The sequence below is a fragment of the Quercus robur genome, chromosome 1 (assembly GCF_932294415.1).
Source record: "Quercus robur chromosome 1, dhQueRobu3.1, whole genome shotgun sequence".
Classification (NCBI taxonomy): domain Eukaryota; kingdom Viridiplantae; phylum Streptophyta; class Magnoliopsida; order Fagales; family Fagaceae; genus Quercus; species Quercus robur.
The window spans coordinates 14,663,872-14,681,118 of record NC_065534.1 but is presented as its reverse complement, the minus strand read 5'-3'; the positions used below and the strand labels follow the sequence as shown (position 1 = coordinate 14,681,118).

Below are 17,247 nucleotides of genomic sequence, written 5' to 3'. Positions count from 1 at the left end.
CGTCACCTGTTTTACATAGTTTGATAAAGGTTTTGTTCATGATGGGTTGTAAGAAGTGTGGAGGAAAATTGTGTCTTTTGAAAAATTCTAATTTCTAAAGCACAAATAATGCTCCATCACTTAATTTCCCACCTCACTATAAATATAATATTTGAAAGGATACAACTGATGGTAACTAATTTTAAATAAAACAGTGTTGTGTGTCTTAGACTCTTGGGATTCTTAAAATTAATCTTCACCATGAGTGTCTTTCATAAACAAATGAAAAGAGGATCTACTCTCTTGCTACTGGGACTTGGGCCATTTAATGGGTCAACTTGCAAATATCGAGCCCATAAATTGCTTTGGGCTCACTGCAAGTTTTAAAGCCCGTTTAATGCTTTGAGGGGAGCAGAAGATCATAAACTTAATATAAATGTTATGTTCACAACATTTGCACAAGTCAAATTGTTTCTGGTTGTTATTGATGGGTTAAAAAGTAATTTCAGTGTTGGGTTCAAATTAAAATGAGTAACAATTTACCACTTATGATTTGTTGTAAAAATGTTACGAATGTAACATTTCTCTAAACTGGCAAAATTTGCCAAATAGTATGTTTTTAGGAAAATTTTAGGAAAGCAGCACACAAAAAAAGTTATTTAATTAGTTAGACTGCTTTTTGGAAATCGAGTTTGGCAAACTCGACTTTGGCCTGAAAGTCGAGTTTGTACGGCTTTTTGGAAATCGAGTTTGGCAAACTCGACTTTGGGCTGGAAGTCGAGTTTGACAAACTCGACTTCCAAGCAAGAACAAGCAGGATGCATCAATATTGTTTGGAAGTTGACTTTGTCAAACTCAACTTCTAGCCCAAAGCCGAATTTGCCAAATTCGACTTCCAAAAACAGTCTAATTAACTAAAAAACTTCAAACATATGCTATTCACCCAATTTTTTTCTAAAAAAGTACTATTAAGCAAATTTTGCCCTCTGCACTCAATACTCGAATTCAAGAATTATAAGGCTGTAGAACTGTATGAGTAACGGGGAAAATTCTCTTACAAATTGCTCTCTAAAAGATCTCTCACTCACAATATGTGTGAGTCCCACATAGGCACTGGTTCACAATTAAGGAAGAAGCATAAAATAATAGAATACCTTTACTGATTATTGAGAATCATAGAATAATAGAATACGTATCTTAAGAATGGCTGATTAGTGATGATCATACATCAGCAAATAACCGATAGTTTTTGGCGTCAAGGCTTATTTGCCTAACGGCTGCAATCGCAGCAATAGCACCCAATATGGAGAAAACAACTGCAATAATGATGTTCAACCAGAAAATGGCGCTTTTCTTTGATGGTTTAAATGTCAAGTTGAAGAAAACCACAGGCAATATGAAGTCGAGTGGCATGAAACCAAAAGCTCCTATAACTGCATTGATGTCCCCAAAAAATGGAAGCATTGCTGCTATTGTTGTTGATATCACAACCGATAGTGACCGAGAGATTAACCTCGGTATAGCATTGCGGCCTGAGAACTCTGCGCTTCTTGCGTCACCAAATGTACGCTCAAGCACTTCATTTGTGGGCTGCAAGTAAACCTGTGCCAAACCAGTTCGGGTTAGCTTTTTGTGAGCTACAATGATATGTTATGATTGGAGTAACATCACTTTTATCCGGTTTCATTCCTGTACTAGAACTTTTATTATGAACCAATTAGAATGCGTCACTACAACAGGTTAAAAAATAGTGATACTTTGAAAAAACTGTACATAAACAAATATGGTAACAGAAAAAAGTCAATCCAAACATGAGCGGATATTAGAACAATAGTGAGAAATTCATGAGAGAGATGTGCTTACCACGCCAACAGCGGATAGCTGGAGAATGGTGAAGACATTGGTCATCAAAATGAACCATTTTGGCACCAATGGATTGCCATTGTCCAAGAAGTTGGTGAGGATTAGGCCTTCAGCTTTGTTACCAAATGCCCAATAGCCAGAGATGGCTACACTGAAGAAAGTCACCGTGACTACTGTATAACAAACACATAGTGCCTTGAACATCTTCCCCTTCACTGGTGGTGCAACCGTTGCCTATAACCAAAAAAAAAAGTTGTATTGTAATTTAGCTACAACACCTTAAATACTAATTGGCAATACTTTAGTGCATGAGGGCATTCATAATGTTGCACCATATCTTCGTCTAAGCCACTGAATTGCACTTCAATATGAAGAATGCGAAAAGAAAAATTGAACTATTACAAACCTGAATTTCTGGAATTATTCCATTGCCATATGTTGTGGCAATAATGGCGATGGCATTAAACATCCCAAAAATGCGATCTTCAGAATTTCCTGTCAGGGAATAGTCCTTCTCTGGAGCCTTTGATGAAGATCCTGGTAAAATTAGTCCATGCTTAGTAAACTGAATTAAACTGCAAAAACTAGTACTTAAAAATCTTGGAAAAGTTATATTTGAAACCTTGTAATTTAAGGGTATAACAAATTAAAATATATAATTTCAAAAGTAACAAATTAGACCATATAATTTGTTACTTTTGAAACCGTGTGGTTTAATTTGTCACTGAGATTAAAATGCAATTTTTCCCAAAAAAAATTTCAAACTTGTTTTTCTGCGTGTTTCTTATTTTTAAGCAACCAATACAATAGTCCTACTTACCAATATGAACGCAAGCAGCAGTTGCACAGGCACTATAGGCAATACACAGAACCAATGAAATCAAGTTGATGTACCTCAATGAGTGAAAAGATGGGATTTGAGCTAAAATCAACATAAAGCACCCAAATATGATCACAAATTCATAGAGCTTCATTGTTCCATTTGGGTTCGATAGCAAGTAAATTGCCTGTATAAGAAAAAAGAGAACCAATGAAAATCCACAATTATTAGAATTAGGATGTTTTGGGCTAGGCCTTAAGTACACCTTGGCCCATAATGTATAAGAGAAGCTGAAAGCTTTAGAGTAGGAAGTGAGTAAGTGACCTTCATGCATTGTCCTCCTAGAAGAGTACAAGCAACAACAGCACCATAGCAGACCATGAATTGAATTGGGCCAACAAAATACCGGCCCCATTTTGGTCCTGCCAAATTCAATGGGTTAGTTCCTGCAATCTTTGATTGGAACTTCAACAAAACTGGGGATTGTGAACCGAGTATGAAATATGAATCCATGAAGAGTTTTACACTGGATCTAATTTGCCCATTGGTACAAGATTCTTGGGCCAAAAGAAATTACAATGACGTCATGTGCTAATATCCAGGCCCATTGAAATTTGTGATGTCTTCTATTTCTTGTTATCCGATTGCATAAGTCTCAGATCATTCACATCAGGCAATTTATAAGAGGCTAATCTATGTTTCCACTCTTATATACGGAGCAGTATTATGTAAATTTACATTGTAAAAACACAAAAAGTGGTAAATAATAAATATTGTACACTTTTTGCAAAAATTTATAATATTTGTCACTTTTGGTTTGTCTATAATGTAAATTAATATAAATATTGTACGATGTATACATAGAAAGGTCAAAAACAAAAACAACTAGGCCTATGCATGGATGGCACGCCAAAGTTGATTTTCGTTCTTTAAAATGGAAGAGTCAAAGAAAAAATCTGAACAAAATCAGAATTTTTTTAATTTTGACGATCAGAGATAATTGGACTCTTGTGTTAATTAAAGTAATTAAAAAGCAAAATCAGATGGCCCAATTGACTTTTCTCAACAACAAAAAAATAAAATAAAATAAAAGGTGGCCCAATTGACAATTCAATTTAGGCTGTAATGTCGTAGTCTAATGCATCAGTCTTTTGAAAAGTTTATAAACAATCACTCAAAGATTCTTAAGAATCTGTTTTTTTTTTTACCTACTAAAAATAGATTCTTAACGTATAAGCCCAAAATATCTTCGTGACATATCCCTATAAGGACTATAATTCTGTTTCGCCAATGTCATTTTCAGAGGCACCAGTTGAACCTGCCAACCTAATAAGTATCCAAATTCCAAACAAATTATTAAGGTGATTTATTATCTTTTCTTTGAATGCAAATACGAATTCTATTTCAACTTTTATACATTTTTCTTAACTTTCTAAGACAGAAAATTCGAAATTTGGAATTTATGTTATTGTGTGGTTAAAAAGAATTTGGAGTTTAGCAACACAATTAAGAGAGCTTCACAAAAACGAGTTAAGTGATTTAAATATTACCTCGTCTTCCTATTAAGGCCAAAACCAACACCTGAATTTTTGAATAATAAGGGCTATCACCTCCAAAGCCAAAGAGGATAAACATTTCTACCCTAAAACTAAAAGTCACCAACCCTTTAAACAGGCTTTTTTAACTCGTAAAACCAAAAACAGGAGCTGGTGGCTGGTGGATCCACTCAATATTTCTGCCATAAAACGTGCCCACCATATTAAACAAGGCTTCTACTAGTGGGGTGTGGGTACCATCTTATAATGCCATTAATAGTAGTATTGTCTAATGCATTTTATGCACGCGAGAGGGATGTTTGAAACTTTGATTTTTTTTTTTTTTTTTTTTGAGAAATTTTCAATCTGTGATGTCTGCTCATAATAATAGTTTTTTTATTATTAAAAGTAAACTACTAATTAATTTTTGATGTAAGCGAGGATTGAATCTCAAATCTCTTATTCAATAATTTGAAACTTTTATAATTGAGCTAATTGGAATCCATGACTTTGAATTGATTGAAAGTTAGAGACTATTTGGGCATTTAGTGAAGGAGAGCAAATCTGGCCTTGCCTTAAGTATTGCATAGGTGTAATGAGTTTTGTAGCTTATTGATTATAGTTCAAGTTTTTTTTTTTTTTTTTTTTTTTTTCTTTTTCATTATTGTATTATCAAATTATTAAAAAATAGATTGTACATGTAAAGCAAGATACGACATTTGCAACACAATTCCCCCCCCACCCCCCCCCCCCTCCCAAAGGAGCCTAGGATTAGTAATATTCTCAGTGTTCTTAGACCATGCTTAATACTAGTTATCGTCCCACCCACCCAACTCCTACTTGTACATAAGAGCCTAAGATTAGTAATGTCATCGTTGTTCACTATTCTACCAACGAATGTAAGACCACTGTTAACATAACTTTTGTCTGACGAATATATCCCCCATATATAAGAGCCAAGGATGGTAATATTGTTGTTGTTCACTAACCCATCAAAATACTAATTATTTTTTTGTGATAAGTGCAATATCACTTTCTCATAAAATCATATTTATTACTTTTATCATACACATATTACAATTTGTTACCTCAATAATTATGAAATTTCTAGACATACTATAAAGCATCACTATAAAGCATTTGGTACAAAGCATCAGTGGCTTACACACGAGTTGCACACATTGGTTTATTTTATTTATATATTTAGTTAGTTAATTACTACTACTTTACAAATATTGCATACTTTTAGTGTATGTTTGGAACATTATTATTTTATTTATATAAAATAAAATAAAAAAAACCCCCTCAATTATTTACTTGCTGATTGAAAGCTGACAAACTCACAAAAGTACCTAAAGAAAACTAAAGATTTTTTGAAAAGTAAATACACTAAAATATTAGGAGAAGAAAGCTACCCAATCCAAACTCACAATTATTGGATATGCATGATGATGATTGTGGACTCTAATAACAGCATGATTAAAGTTGGACATTCAAATTCAAGTGGAGAAAAGCTTACCCAAGATATCATGAGCCATGTCTCTGAATCGGAGATGGCGATGACCCAGTTGAGCATGGTGTTCAAGAACCAGAGATATTAAATTGTACGAATAGAATGTCACTAGAGCTCCAATGACCAAGCATAAAATTCCAGCAGTCCATCCAAGGAAGGTAAAAGCATATGGAAGACTTAATAGAGGTGGAGCAACAATTGAGGTTGTCAAGTGGTAACCACAGTGCACCCATGATCCTACATTTAATGCCCACCAATCATTTAAATTAAATATATCTAAATCTGATGAATTAAATCATTTGTTAAAGATTTTCTCCAAAAATAAAAAAATAAAAATCATTTGATAAAGATATATAGCTCATAATTTTGACCAGAAAAAGTACAGATAATTCAATGGCATTAAAATTAGATCATTAATTATAGATGTGTATTCAGCATGTCTGCCATAGCTAGAAATTAAGATCATCAACCACTCTTGAATGGTGTAGGATTATAAGATAAGTACTAATAGCTAGTTTGAACAAGGAATGAATGTGGGCACTTATTGAACAATGAATTGGATTTCTTCAGCAGTAGGAGGACATTCTCTCATAGCAACATAATTCAATTTATTAAGACATCTTTAAATGTACAATATATATATATATATATATATATATTGCTGAAAATGTACAGAATAATTTGTTTGTTGACTTTACCGTACTAGCTATTACCAAACTTATAGGGATGAGGAGGCATTGAGCCAATTCGGTGAAACAAAATTTTGGGAAGAGGCCATTCTGTTTTCACAAAATAATTTTTAAAAACTTACAAAGAAGATATTTTCAATAATTTTTATAATTAAAAACAAAAATAAACAAAAAATCTGGAAGAAGAAAAAAGAAGGAAGTCATCTTAATACCATTAAGAAAACAATAATTTCAAGTCACAGTTAAAAAAAAAAAAAAATGCAAAACAAAAAAATATGATCAAAAGAGAATCCTAACAAAGAACTAGAGGTGGTGGCTTGTGACTTTGTGCAAGCAATTATCTTTTCCTTTCTTCTTTCTTGTCCTTTGTGGAGTAGAGAGCTAGAAATGACATTTCACACATATTTACAGAGAAAATAATGAAATGATGAAATTCAATAAAGGAAGAAACAGTTTCCATATATAGAAATTAAAATAATTACAGATAATGAAAGTAATCATCACCTTTGGATTTAAGAACAAAGAGGGCACCAGCATCAAGGTCCTGATGATTTAAAGCTGCAACCTTTGCATCTTCTTCTTCATGCACCGTTACTGAGCTTGGTCGCAGTTTACTCATCTCTCTGTCTTTCTCACACACACACAAACAGAGAGAGAGAGAGAGAGAGAGAGAGAGAGAGAAGCAAATCAAACTAGAACAAACAACAAAGAGTGCATAAGATGGATCGGAAGCAAAGACTGATAGGTTATAAGGTAATATAAATATATAGTCAAACAGTTGGACACAATTCTTTTTCTATTGTGTACAGACAAGAGAAGCCACTTAATTAAAGGTCAAGCCACTATTTTGGAGCCATATCTTAAAATGTATAAGGAGGGCTTGGCCCACTTATTTATTTACTTTGGTAAACAGTTTCGTGCTCACGTTAGGCCATCGTAAGATTTGGACTCCAGCAGTGAACGTAAATTGCTTCGTGTCAGAATTAGCAGGCTTAGTTGACATTTGACCATGTTTTTCATTGTCGGTCGATACATCAGGAAATGGAAGTTAAAAGTGATAGAACATTGTTTTAGGACTGTTGGTTATGATCAATCGTTTGATTACGCTTACTGCCGACTTGAAGATGATGAGATTAGAAGAAAATCTTTGTGCACCAGTTAAAGAAAAAATGGCTAAGACCATTCTCATATTGGCTTGTGCATAAAAAAAAGTTTTTTGTATCATAAAATGTTAGTGTACCACTAGTTATCTTATAAGGTCTGAAGTGAAGGAGTAGTGTAATAACTAGTGGTACATTAATAATTAGTGGTACACTTTCTTCGTTTTAGAGCTTATAAGGCAGAAAGTGGAAGAAGATTCTTTCGATGTGGGACTCCAAAGAACCTACACGGACTTTTCCATCCGAAACAAGTTGTTAGAGAGGTTGATTTTTACATAATAACCCAATATTTGCTTTGAAAGAGTTGTTGCTTCTATTATTGTTCATTTGTTTTTATGCTTCCAAAATGCAAAGTAAATACAAAACAAGGTTTACAAAGTGGACATCTAAAAGGCCCTTCCTTCATCATCAAGGAAGATGTATAATATGTAGATTCATATAAAAAATAATGATTGTCTAGCAAGCTCAGCCTATGTTTTACTTTAATGTTTGGAACGGATCTATCCAAACATAGGGCTAGTCTGATCAAAGATTAGCAAATAACCGATAGGTTTTAGCATCGAGGCTTATTTGTCTAACTACTGCAACTGCCGATATAACACCCACAATTGAGAAAACCACGGCAATAGTTGTATTCAACCAGAAAATGGGGCTTCGCTTAGATGGCCTAAAGGTGAAGTTGTAGAAAAGCATTGGCAGTATGAAGTCTAGAGGTAAGAATCCAAAAGCTCCAATAACTGCATTAATGTCTCCAAAGAATGGAAGCATTGCTGCTATGGTTGTTGCTGCAATGACAGACAGTGACCGAGATATCACCCTTGGGATAACATTGATTGTGGGCAGAAAACTGTGGGGCCTTTGGATCACCAAATGTACGCTCAAGCACCTCGTTTGTAGGCTGCAAATACACCTGTAGTAAACAATGTGTGTTAATTTAAACGAGTAAACTCATTATTTTCTAACTATTCAAGTATTTGGCACTCATAGTATCAGAGCAGACCATCATGAGTTTGAATCATGTACCTCTACTTATCTTCCATATAAAAAATTAAAAAAAATTTAGCGTCAATTCTGTTTATTGACAGCTTAAACTTTTGGAATTATAGAGAATTTATTTGTATTTCAGAGAGAGAGAGAGATTCTTAAATCTTACCACTGCCACGGCTGATAGTTGGAGAATAGTGAACATGTTAGTGATCAAAACCAACCATTTTGGTACCAAAGGCTGTCTAAGAAATTACTGAGGATGAGGCCACCAGCTTGGTTTGCCAAATGCCCAATAACCTGAGATGGCTACACTGAAGAAAATCATTGCAACTATTGCATAACAAATACATAGTCCCTTAAACATCTTTTCCTTTACTGGAGGTGCTATTGTTGCCTGCAAATTAATTAACAAAATTTGTTCGACAGTTGCATACCAAGCGACATGATCACTACTATAAATATTTGAAGGGGAAAACTTATTACACACTTGTGTGACATTTAGAGTAACGATTTCAGCATTATTTTACTCGTGTGTATCCACACAAGTGTGTAATAAGCACGCAATGCCTATATTTAAATACTCTTTCCCACTATGAATTAATATTGTAGAAACCTGAATTTCTGGAATAATCCCATTTCCATATGTTGTGGCAATGATGGCAATGGCATTGAAGATCCCAAAAATGCGACTTTGAGTATCACTAGGTAGTGAATAATCCTTCTGCGGCCCCTTGGATGAATTTCCTAATAAAATAAATTGGGATTCTTCAAACGATTTCCTCAGAAAATAAATTCAGAACCTGTGTGTTTAATTAGTCTAGTTACCGATGTAAATTGAAGCGGCCACTGTACAGGCACTGTAGGAGAGGCATAGAACCAAGGATATCAAGTTGATGTGTCTAGTGAATGAAAGGATGGCATTTGAGCTAAAATCAACATTAAGCATCCAAATATTATCATAAATTCATTGAGCATCATGGTTCCATTTGGACTTGATAGCAAGTAGATTGTCTGCAAGACTAAAATAAATTAAAAATTTATTCATTTGTCAACTGCACTAAAAAAAAGACCGACAATTCAAGAGTGGGAGATAACACAAGAGATAGCACACTCTATTGGGATCATATATTATGAAATTATCTATACTATATATAAGAAGATTCTCCTCTTTCAACTAGACTTTTATGTAGTTTAAAAATACCCTCATTACTGATGGGTAATTTCATTTAGAAATAGGGTTATAAATGTTAGATAACAAATTTCATTTTGAATTCAAAAAGAAAATTCATAAAATTTAGGATTTTTTTTTTCCTTCATGTTCAAAAAAGAAATTACCTTATCTCTAAAGTTTATCTTTTTTATGATATATAGAAAATCAGTAGGCTGAATGCTTCGGGTTTCAATGAGCTAGTGATTACTTGGAAGGCCTGAAAAGAAAAAAACACAAGATCAAAGGTGACTAGAGTAAACCAACCAAGAACCCTTCGATGCTTAAGTTACTTTTTCTCTCTAGAACTCAAGAATTCCAACTTTAGGAGTGGTGGAAACTTACTTTCATTTGATGTGGATAAGTCCTTATATAATGAGCTTTGAAGTGCTTACTTGTTTGGTAACTTCCTCAATGTGTATGGAAGTTAGACGCTTCAAATTTAACTTCTACAATTGCTATAGAAGTTAGAAGATTTAATCTTATCTTCTACAACTGTCATTAGAAATTAAGAGCTTAGTGGGAAGTTAAAGCGATGAACAAGGATTTTGCTCATACTTCAAAATAGTAGAACGTGGTTCGAATTATAAGCTTTTGTGCATAAATTCATTTTGAAGATTTTCTAAGTGCTGAGGGGTCGTCCAGGTGTTTCCATACTAGATGACCTTCTTTAGTTTGGACAACCTCCTCATGCTGGATGACCCTTTTATATTAGGACAACCTTTCTAGACTTGGATGACACTATAGACGAACTGGAGATGACCCAATTTTTGTAGTTTCACATATGATCTAGATGACAACTCAAGGACGAACTATACTTATTTCTCATCCCATCAATTTTTATTTTTTTGAAAAAAAAAATATATTTCTAAATTATAATAGATGCAAATTATTAACTTTTACCCAGAAAAATAGAAGAGCTTCTAAGCACGCGTGTGTGCGTGTGCTCAGAGGCTAGTATATATATATAAGTCATTAGTTTTTACATTTTCTTCTTTCACTTGTCTCTTTGAAATTTAAGATTACTAACTCATTTTAAACATTAAGAAAAAATAACAAAAGATAAACAATAACTAGTACAAAAAATTTTAATTTAATTTAATTTATTAAAAAAATTAGAAAAAAAAGGAGGAACTTAGCATCGATTTAAGAATAGCTTATTTAGTTTTTTACTGAAAACTTTTTTAAAGTGTGCTAAAATATATTTGTACCTTGAAAAAATTTTAAAAAGTAAGAAAAAAAGGAAAAAAAATAGATTTTAAAAAGTTATACATAAAAGTTAAAAAACTAATAACTAAAAACTAAAAGCTGAAAGCTAAGCTTATAAACTGATGCCGAACACACTCTTAACTCTTAAGTACCTACATGCACTGTCCTGCGAGGACGACACTTCCAATGACAGCGCCATAGCATACTACCAATTGAATTGGACCCACAAAGTAAAGACCCCATCCTGGCCCTGCAGGTAAACCATATGTGTTAGTAATTAGTAAAGACCTAATTCTTGAGCATTGCCATTAGCAAAATTAATTGGAAATAATTTATAAATAATACTAGCATATATATATATATATATATATATATATATATATATTACTAGCAATGTGGGAAAATGTAAGTTATAAAGAATAGTAATCCAACGAAATCCTCTCAAAAAACATGAGATATCATAATTAATCAAATATATTTATAAGAAAGAATCGATTTTAATAACATTGATAATTTCTGCAAAGCACAAGGTTTAATAAAATATATTTATACATATTATGATACATGTTAATGTTAATTAACAAATAAAAAGTTTAATTATCTAGGAAAGATAAAACATAACTAATCAAAATTTATTTAAGGAGATCATGTTAACGAATGCTCTTAGGGCAATTGTTAATAAATTATTTTATGAAAATTTTTACACTATTTTTATAGAAAATGTAAAAAAAAAAAAAAAAAGCATTAAAAAATAATTAATTATTTTTATCTTTTCTCATAATAATTTCTAAAAATATATCTTAAACCAATACCCTTAAGATATCTATTTAACTTTTCTCTTTATTTAATGTTGAGTTACTCTATCCAAAAATATGTTGTGAAAAAAAAAAATGTGAGTTATCCAAAATTTATGTGACAACATTAGGCTGAATCAACACGAAATCAAAATTAAACTTATAACTCTAAATTAAAACCAACTATAATACATATATATTATAATGATGACGGAAAAAAGGATAAACGTTCAAAATCTTGTGTGACAATATTAAAATAAATCAATGAAATGTTTCTATTTTTTTTTTTCTCTTTTTTTTTTTAAGAATCAAGTAAATGAAAAGTTAAAAGCTTTTATTTGACATAATATTATAGATATTATATGTTGGCCAATATGATTTCTCTACTTCCTAAGTATCGGATCCGGCCTAAGAAGTAATAGGAAGGTCACTAGGAAATTTTGTAATTGGCACATGGGAAAATTTAAAACTATTTTTCGGTGGTTTTTCTGTTTGACATTTCCACTTTATGACTTATGAGAGCAGTACTAGTTTTAATTAGCTACGTAAACTTTTTATTTTTATTTTTTGAAACTATTAGGTACGTAAACTTGATTCATTAAAATATAATGCATTTATAGTCAAACATCATCATAGAATAAATTATTATAAAGTTTACTGGGAGAATTGCAGATGTGATCTTTTTGGTCCTTCTAACTAATAAAACGTTGTTATTTATGCAAATATAATATAATCTAGTGGTTTTTAATTTTTAATTCTTATGCTAATTAGAAACATGTCTCACGTATTTGCATAAATAACATTATTTAATTGGTTAGGAGGATCACGTTAACAATCCTCCAAATGAACCTAATAATTTCTCTATGATCAGGGTCGTTAAAATCTTTTTCACTCCTTTATTTATTTATTTTTATTAGCTTCATTTTTTATGGCTTTCATGGAAACGTGCTTTGACATGACCTAGGTTGCCAAAACTTGACGTATCATGCTCATGCCTCCAACATTTTGTAACCAATGTGTAATGGTGTGATTCGTGTGAAACATGCTTTGAAGGACAAATAGTGTGCCACTTTGATTCCCTTTTTTTTTTTTTTTTTTTTTTTTTTTGGTAATAACTTTGATTATGTTGTGTTTACATGTAATGATTGAATTTTTAGTCTTTTACTTAAAATCATGCTTAGGTAAACAATTTCAAGTGGAATTGAACCCATATACTCAGTACTCAATAATGTTTTCTAATCCCAGCCATCTTGATTGATTACGCAAGGTCAACAATCAAAAGGTCTCCCACTGGATTCATTTTCGTGTTACTTACTAATTCCCCTCCAAAAAAAAAGATTCAAAATCTTCTTTTCAAATATTAATACATTGACATCAAAGCCATATACCGAAAATTCCGAATGAAGATTGACTTTTTTTTTTATTGAAGAAGCTATAGAAAATTGATTTTGGAGTTAGGGTACTTGGTTTCATATAGCAACTATGTATTCTATTTGCATATTTTGATAATCATATTCTATTTGTGTATATATATATATATATATATATTTTTTTTTTTTTTTTTGCTAGGTAAATATGCGGGAGCTCAAACCCCCGAGCTCAAGGTATACAGGGACACCGGGTGCCACTGGGTTACAAGGCCCAGTGGCTATTCTATTTGCATATTATGGGTATGGAAATTTGACCATTTATATAATCATATAATGGGCCGAAAAATAGGGTAGGAAAAGTAGTGTTCTTACCTAAAATATCTTTAGCCATGTCTCTGAACCTGAGGTAGCGACAACCCAATTGAGCATGGTGTTCAAGCACCAGAGAGATTAAATTGTATGAATAGAATGTCACCAGAGCTGCAATTACCAAACATAAAATATTCCGGGTACCCATCCGAGAGATGCGAGGGCATATGGAAGGCTTAGAAGAGCTGGAGCAACTATTGAAGCTGTCAAATGGGAACCACAGTGTACCCATGATCCTGTTCAATTTGTACACTTCAAAACATTAGACAATTTAATTTCTTTATAAAAAAAAATAAAAAAAATGAAACACGATAATTAAAAGCAAGGTAACACAAGGAGAGAAACTTTGTGCACATGAGGGAACCTTTTAGAGGTAACAAGGACCAACTGCAAACCAAAGGATTTTATTATTGTTTCCTAATACCTCATGAAATCCATGAGATCTTGAGTTTAAAACTTATAGTCAATATTTTGGGTCAACTTCAGGGTTAGCTAGTTCTATACAATTTGAGGTTTAAGATAATAATTTTAAATAAAAATACTCTTATATCAAATAATTAAACATATATTTGATTTCTTATATTATAATTTTTTATTTGAAATTTATTTTTCTACGAATCAAATTAACTTAAAATCAAACTTGTAAGGCACAATTTGGGTCCTAAGCCCAAAGGTTAAAAGGATTTAGGCCAAAAGAGTTCAATACAATGAATTTGTAGAGAGTGAGTTGGAAAATTAGGTTCTAATGAGTTAGGTGGCAATTATGGTGAATCCAAAAGGTAGACTAATTTTATCTAAAGAAAATCGTTCTCGGCACAATCCGAGGAAATCAGTTCTTGTATATATCACTTGAAGTTGATTATAAGTATAGCTCTTATTGCTACAGTATCTTTCTCAATTCTTTGATCCCCTCTTCATGGAGGGTCTCTTACATTATATAGCTCCCTTTAGATGGTCTTGACCCTCCATTTGTTGTTTGTTCAGGCCACTACTTGAGTGCTTGTCCTATCGGACACCCTCTCAGGTCCTCTATGAGTTGGGGCAACCAAGGCAGCACTATTCAGGGGTCTTCTCCACATAAATGCAGCCAGAGAGTTAGCTGCAGAGCATTTAATGCGGTGGTAGCAGCTTTCTCTTAAATATTTCACAGCCTCCCTCTGTCATGTTCCTTCCTGATACTGAATTGTCTAAAACATTTCTCTTGATGGCAAATCGCACCTTCTGACCTCGGATTTGCTCAGCTGAGAAAGCATTCTTCCTCGGACCGCCCTCTTGGACCACATGATCAAACCTCATCTCCTCACTCACTAACACGGATTCTTATGACAATGTTTATCCGTCCTCGGACTACTTAATGTCCTCAAATTGAACCCTCGGCCCAATATATACATAGATATATACCACTGGGCTTATCACCCCTACAAAACTAATATTACAATTTTTCACAATAATTGTATATAAAGCAAAAGATATTTAAAAAAACTTATTTACTTTAAATATGACTTTTGCTATTAAGTTAGGCTTACAATGGAAAAGAGTTGTTTTTAAACTTTTTATGGTGGTGAGTCTGGTGACCGGTTATCAAAAGATACTTTTAGAGTGAAAGCACAAAAAACAGAATATATGGGTTTATTTCATTTTATTTAGTTAGGCATTGACCACATTTCCAAGAAGGAAAAAAGATAGGAAATGCAGCAAGGGTTAAATAGTTTTAACGTTATAAATTTAACAGTTTCTGAAAAGCAAGAGTGGATGGTGTATGTATTGGTGTTCATATCTTTTTTCTTTTTCTTTTTCTTTTTGAGAAATTTGTTTGGTTGCTCCAAATCACCACACCATTTGATAATAAGGATCTATTTTTAGAAGGTGAAGAGGAGGATAAGAAGAAAAGGAGAAAAAAAAAATTCAAAGGAGACGATAAAAACATTCAATGACAATATATTGAGGATTGAGGAATGAAAAAAAAAATAAAGAGTAGACCACAGAAAACCATTATAAGTTTATAACGACAACACCATGGGAAACTGGAAGTGGTGGTCACCTTTTGATTTAAGGACAAAGAGAGCACCAGCATCAAGATCCAGGGCCGGCCCTTCCACTAGGCTAGTTAGGCCATTGTCTAAGGCCCCCAAGTGGAAGGGGACCCCAAAATTTTGAAAAAGAAAGGGTAGTAGAAAAAAAAATTTTAGTTTCAAAAGAAATTTCAAAAAATCTTATATATCCTTGTGATCAAAAAACAAAAAATCTAGAACATCTTTGTAAACATTGGTAACCCAACAAATTATTTAGTCTAAAAAAATCAATTATCCCAAAAACATCATCCTTAACCTCTAGACAAAACTATCTCAAATCCAAACAAATTAAAAATCTCAAATACCTAAAATTTACTCATACCTTTTCTCTTTCTCACTTTTGCTCTCTGGCTCTCTCATTTTTTCTCTCCAATAGTTCTACTCTTAAATACTTTTGTTGGTGGCTCATGCTTCCGTCGATCTAAGGAGTGATCCGTCTGAACTTTGTGCTCATGATAGTTTGCAAAAATACTGTTTTAAACTTGAATCTTTTCTCAAACTTGATGTTTATTATTATATTGATGGTTTAGATTTATTTTCAGAGTTAAAAGTTTTAAAAGAAATTTTACAAAAAAAAAAAGAGTATACTCCAATTGACATACTAAATTATATAAAAAGGTTAGATTTATTTCCAAATATATGCATTGCTTATAGAATTTTATTAACAATACCTGATACAATTACTTTTGCATAAAGAAGTTTTTCAAAATTAAAATTAATTAAACCATATCTAAGATTGACAATGTCCAAGAAAGATTAAGTGGATTAACTATATTATTGATTGAAAATGAGAAGTTAGAAAAACTTGAATACAAAAATTTAATATTCATTTTGCATCTCAAAGGGCAAGAAAATAAGATTTAAAATGAAATATATTATAATATAAAAATATTAAATAAAATTAATATATAAATATAAAAAATGCCTCATTTTAGTTCTTACCTAAGGCCTCGAAATGTCTAGGGCCGGCTTTGTCAAAATCCTTAGGATATGTTTGGATACCATTAATTTTGATGAAACTGAAAACTTATTGCTGAAAGTACTATAGATAAAGGTAAAAGTAAGTTGAAATAATACAGTAAAACTTATGAATAATATCAAAAATTACAGTAAAGTTCATAAATACTAATAAAAATAAACTAAATAGTAAAATAATTTTAATTTTCCATCTCAATTCATGCCCACAGTTATTATGATATGATGGTAAGCTTCTTCAGTGGCGTCTTTTTCATCCTCTCCATCATGCCTTGCTATTGACTTGGGTGGCAGTACCGAACCCATCTCTCTCACTATTGCAGATACAGAAAGTGTAGGCTGTATATATAGGCTTTTGGAAATTGAGTCAATGGCTTATTTTTTGAAGATCGATTATGCTTATTTCTCTAACAAACCATAAGTATTGAATCCTTGTGTAATTCATTCTACGGAAAATATGAGAATTATTATATTATTTATATGGTTGTGTGTAGTTCCTAAATTTTATTTAAAAAAATCAGTTCATTCAAAAAAAAAATTTTTAAATCTAATGGATTTCAAAAAAAATAATTGATTAATTGATTAATGACAGATTGAATTTTACAATATTACTTAAACTAGTGTGTAGACCCATGCATGTGCATGAGTACAATTAAAAACAATCATAATTATACGATTCAAATTATATATATATATATATATATA

General features: G+C 32.2%; 1 protein-coding gene and 1 pseudogene across 1 annotated transcript; both read right to left on the bottom strand.

The window, feature by feature from the left end:
• Positions 1-1,117: 1,117 nt before the first annotated feature.
• On the bottom strand, positions 1,118-7,153 carry LOC126722428 (GABA transporter 1-like). The gene is made up of 7 exons (XM_050425582.1): positions 6,904-7,153; positions 5,717-5,947; positions 2,987-3,084; positions 2,663-2,849; positions 2,249-2,379; positions 1,843-2,076; positions 1,118-1,581 (listed from the first exon to the last, which is right to left on the bottom strand). The coding sequence occupies exons 1-7, from the start codon at positions 7,016-7,018 to the stop codon at positions 1,201-1,203; spliced, it is 1,377 nt and encodes a 458-aa protein (XP_050281539.1). The 5' UTR covers positions 7,019-7,153; the 3' UTR covers positions 1,118-1,200.
• Positions 7,154-8,084: 931 nt separating this feature from the next.
• Positions 8,085-16,848, bottom strand: LOC126713704 (GABA transporter 1-like; annotated as a pseudogene).
• Between the last annotated feature and the right edge of the window lie 399 nt (positions 16,849-17,247).